This window comes from Prunus mume, linkage group LG3, assembly GCF_029339155.1.
Source record: "Prunus mume cultivar Tortuosa linkage group LG3, ASM2933915v1, whole genome shotgun sequence".
In the NCBI taxonomy this organism is placed as follows: domain Eukaryota; kingdom Viridiplantae; phylum Streptophyta; class Magnoliopsida; order Rosales; family Rosaceae; genus Prunus; species Prunus mume.
This window is the reverse complement of record NC_142700.1, coordinates 11,336,401-11,340,938: the sequence shown is the minus strand read 5'-3', so window position 1 is coordinate 11,340,938 and position 4,538 is coordinate 11,336,401. Positions and strand designations below refer to the sequence as shown.

Here is a 4,538-nt window from a genome sequence, read left to right as displayed (position 1 = left end):
AGAAGAAAGGAAACGAAAACTCCACTACGAAAAAGTCGCATTTATCCTTCCTATTCTCCTCATGTGCAGTTCACATGACTAAAACTCACATAAAATGTAACGGTGGACCAATTCATCAAATAATTAAAAGTTGGTGGACCATTTGAATGAATAATTTAATTGAGGGACCAAAATGCAACTCGGGTATAAATTTGAGGATCATTTGAGTAAATAACCTATTTTATTAAGTTTTAACCCAAACTCTGATATTAATTGGGTCAGAATTTTTAAGCCCATTCAAATTCCTGGGTGCTGCAGACCCATGGAAACAAAGGGGTTGGGCATTTTGGGCAAGTCGTCTAGTTCAATTTGATTAGTATGAACTCTACTTCTGCCCGTCTGATTGATACAAGTTTGCTAATTGAGAGATGTCAAACTAAAACATGCCAACAAAACTCAAACCAACTACCCTTTTCTATAACCGCTTGCCTAATAAGATTCACTGCTCGTACTTGTCTACTGAAGCAGGTTTTAAACCCCAAAACGTGTCCAAAACCAGAAAAGCCAGCAGCTTTCTTGTTTACTGCAATTCCCAAATCACTCAAAGTGGAAGAAATGGTGATATCAAACAAGCAGAGTCAGTATTCAATCGTATGCCGAAAAAGAATACTATTTCCTGGACTGCTATGCTCACTGCATATGCTGAAAATGGCCAAACTACCAAGGCACGTAAACTGTTCGATGAAATTCCCGAACGAAACGTAGCGTCATATAATGCGATGATCACAGCTTATATTAGGGACCAGTGTATGGTAGGTGAAGGTTTTGAGTTGTTTTCTAGGATGCCCGAGCGTAATGAGGTGTCTTATGGTGCCATGATCACGGGTTTTGTAAAGGCGGGGATGTTTGACAAGGCTGAGAAGCTTTACTGTGATATGCCAGTTAAGTGGCGCGAACCGGTTTGTTCAAATGTTTTGATAAATGGGTATTTGAAGGCGGGAAAATTTGAAGAAGCAGTTCGAGTTTTTGAGGGAATGGTCGATAGCAATGTGGTTTCTCAGAGTTGTATGGTTGATGGGTATTGCAAAATGGGAAGGATTGTTGATGCTAGATGTATGTTTGATAGGATGCTGGAGAGGAATGTGGTTACTTGGACGGCAATGATTGATGGGTATATGAAGATGGGGAATTTCAAAGCAGGGTTTGAATTGTTTTTGAAAATGAGAAGGGAAGGGCTAGTGGAGGTCAATAGCACTACCATGGCTGTACTGTTGGAAGCTTGTGGTAGTTTCGGTAGATATGGAGAAGGGATTCAGATGCACGGGTTAGTTTCTTGTATGGGATTTTACTATGATGTGTTTTTAGGAAATTCTTGTATCATTATGTATAGTAGATATGGATGTATAGATGAAGCTTCTAAGATATTTAATATGATAAGCAAGAAAGACATTGTTTCCTGGAATTCCTTAATTGCTGGTTATGTTCAATGTGGTGAAACAGAAAAAGCTTTTAGGCTGTTTGAGATTATGCCTGCAAAGGATGTAGTCTCATGGACGACCATGATGTCAGGATTCTCTAGCAAAGGGATGACTGAGAAAGCCGTCCAATTGTTCAGAATGATGCCTGAGAAGGATGATGTTGCTTGGACTGCTGTAATTTCGGGTTTTGTAAATAATGGGGATTATGAGGAGGCTCTCCATTGGTTTATTGAGATGCTTCAAAAGGAAATCAGGATCAATCCTCTAACTTTAAGCAGTGTGCTCAGTGCTTCAGCCAGTTTGGCCAGTCTAAATGAGGGGATACAGATCCATGCTCTTTTATTGAAGATGAATATGGAATTTGATTTATCTGTTCAAAATTCTCTGGTATCTATGTATTCGAAGTGTGGGAATGTTACTGATGCCTATTGGATCTTTACAAATATCTCTACTCCCAACACTGTTTCATTCAACTCAATGATTACTGGGTATGCACAAAATGGGTTTGGGGAAGAGGCGCTTAACTTATTTAGGAGCATGCAGAATGAAGGTTGCAAGGCAAACCAAATCACCTTTCTAGGTGTTCTTTCAGCATGTGTCCATGTGGGCCTAGTAGAAGAAGGATGGCAGTTTTTTAATTCAATGAAATCATTACACGATTTAGAACCAGGACCTGATCACTATGCTTGCATGGTTGATCTCCTTGGTCGGGCTGGTTTGCTAGATGAAGCTGTCGATTTGATTCATTCAATGCCATTTGATCCCCATGCTGGGGTTTGGGGAGCTCTTCTTAGCGCTAGCAGGACTCATTTATGTCTTGATCTTGCCCAGCTTGCAACTCAGCACCTAATTCAATTGGATCCTGATGATGCAACCCCTTATGTGGTCTTGTCCAACTTATATTCTACTCTGGGGAAAATGAAGGATGGAAACCAAGTGATGATGACCAAAAAATCAAAGGGGATAAGGAAGAGTCCAGGCTGCAGCTGGATCATAGTGAAGGACAAGGTTCATTTGTTTCTTGCAGGAGATCAATCCCATCCGGACTTACAAGAGATCAAAGTAATGCTCTGGATCATAACGATGGAAATCGGACCGCTGGATAGATGATGATCCTTTCAAATGTTCACAGTACAGATAGTAATATTATCCATCTTATCAACCATCAGGGGTTTCCCTCAGCTCTTATGCTCAGTAAATTGGAACTGTGAGGCCTTGTTTGGAGGGAAACCGGGGTTTGTCGGAGCTTTGCCTTTGCTTGTTTTAGGAATTGGAGACTTGGAGAAAATGAACACAAAAAAAAAGGAGAAGTAAAAGAGATTATTATATCTTGTTAGAATGAAAATGATCTGCTTTCCTAGACGGTTGGGTGAGGGGGATATTCTGGTATGGTTTTTTTGGCAAGATATCTCTTCTTCTGCGTCCACAATAGCAAAGGCAAATAAGAGCCAACACTAACACAACCATTGCTTGCTGCGTTCTCTAAGAAAGATATGAGTAATGTTTTCATTTTGATAATTAAAACTTATCAAATGATTTCTTTCTTTCTTTTTGCTATGAGGCTTTTTTCGTTTATAAATTATATATACAAAGCAGGCTCAAGCGCTAAGTTGTATATTAACATGTTGTCTATTTCATAAAACTATCATGGGAAAAAAATACCCCTGGAGTAGCCAATTTCTTGGTCTGCTAGAAGAGTCAATTGCAGAAGCGTTTTTCAAACACCAGAAAAGCTTTCCCTTCTTATTTTCTTTTTCTACCAAAGAAATATACTCTCCCTCCAATTGTAAAAGGCCATCATATTCGACACCAAAAAAAAAAAAAAAAAGGAGAGCATCACATTCTCTTAAAATTTCCCCACATCACAATAAATTACTTTTTATTTTATTATTTTTGTTTTCTCCAACAAGATCAACTTTCTTCTAATATGCGATATGAACAACAAGTAAGAAGAAATTTTTATAGAAAACCGTAACCAACTAGATATATAATTTTGTTGATCAACCTAATCTATACAAGCTTGTAAAATATAAACCTCTAACAAAATAGCAAAAGGAAAAATATTACTATATCCCTGATCAACAGCCCCCTCCGCCTCCACACCCACCACGTCCTCCTCCACACCCACCACCCCCAAAACCGGCACCGGCACTAATTAGGATAACTGTAGTTGCCAGGCCAACATTGCTGTGGTCAGCTCCTTGACCCAATGGAGGCGTGACGGTTTGTTTCTTGTTGGCAGTAAGGCAGCTGGCCAAAATACATAGTAAACACACAACAACAGACATAACGGCTAAGACAACAACTGATTCCATCGTCTCTCGACAAATTTACATATAGAAAAAGGGTATGTCGCGAACTCTTCATATATACATATGTTGCATGTTGTAATAACGTTCTTATCCAACTAGGGTTTGGTTCACAGTTGTCAGAATCCAAGTAAGACTAAAATTCAATTAGTACTAGTTTTGGTGCCTTAAGGATTGTAATAAGAAATTATCATTTACCTTCAACAACTAGCCCCCACAACCCCCTCCACACCCACCACCACCACAACCTCCACCCCCACAACCGCCACCGCCACAACCTCCACCCCCACAACCGCCACCGCCACAACCTCCACCGCCACCACTAGTTACGACAGCTGTAGTAGCCACAGCAACACCAGCTCCAGCCAAAATAACCATGCCACCATCCTTGGTTCTGCTACTGCTTTGATTAGTAACTCCGCCTCTTTCAACGTCGCCGTGGTTAGCTGGTTGAGCAGAAGGAGGCACCATGGTGGCTCGTCTTGTTTGGTTGTTCTTGTTCTTGTTCTTGTTCTTGTTCTTGTTCCGCAGCAAAAACCAACACACGTGAAACAAATAACAACCCCAATCGCAGAGCCACAGGCCACTAGTGCTATAGCATCCGCTTTCATTTTTTTCACAAGTTTTACACATAGAAAAACGGTAAGTGGCGCACTATTTATATCCACATATTGCATCATCTTAATTGGTTGAACTTTAGACGTTTTCCGGACGCATTTTGTGCGGAAGATAATGAATACTTGACTTTTGGGTGCATAGAAATTTCTTGGCA

At 40.2% G+C, this 4,538-nt stretch overlaps 1 protein-coding gene across 1 annotated transcript; it reads left to right on the top strand.

Annotated features, from left to right (window-relative positions):
- The first annotated feature begins 268 nt into the window (after nt 1–268).
- LOC103325898 (Tetratricopeptide repeat (TPR)-like superfamily protein) lies at nt 269–3,066 on the top strand. Its single transcript, XM_008228087.2, has one exon. It carries the CDS (start codon nt 423–425, stop codon nt 2,565–2,567), a length of 2,145 nt encoding a protein of 714 aa, XP_008226309.2. The 5' UTR covers nt 269–422; the 3' UTR covers nt 2,568–3,066.
- The last annotated feature ends 1,472 nt before the right edge of the window (nt 3,067–4,538 follow it).

Excerpts from the sequence above, each read along its gene's own strand:
- LOC103325898 (XM_008228087.2), top strand. The coding sequence starts at position 423 with ATGCCAACAAAACTCAAACCAACTACCCTTTTCTATAACCGCTTGCCT.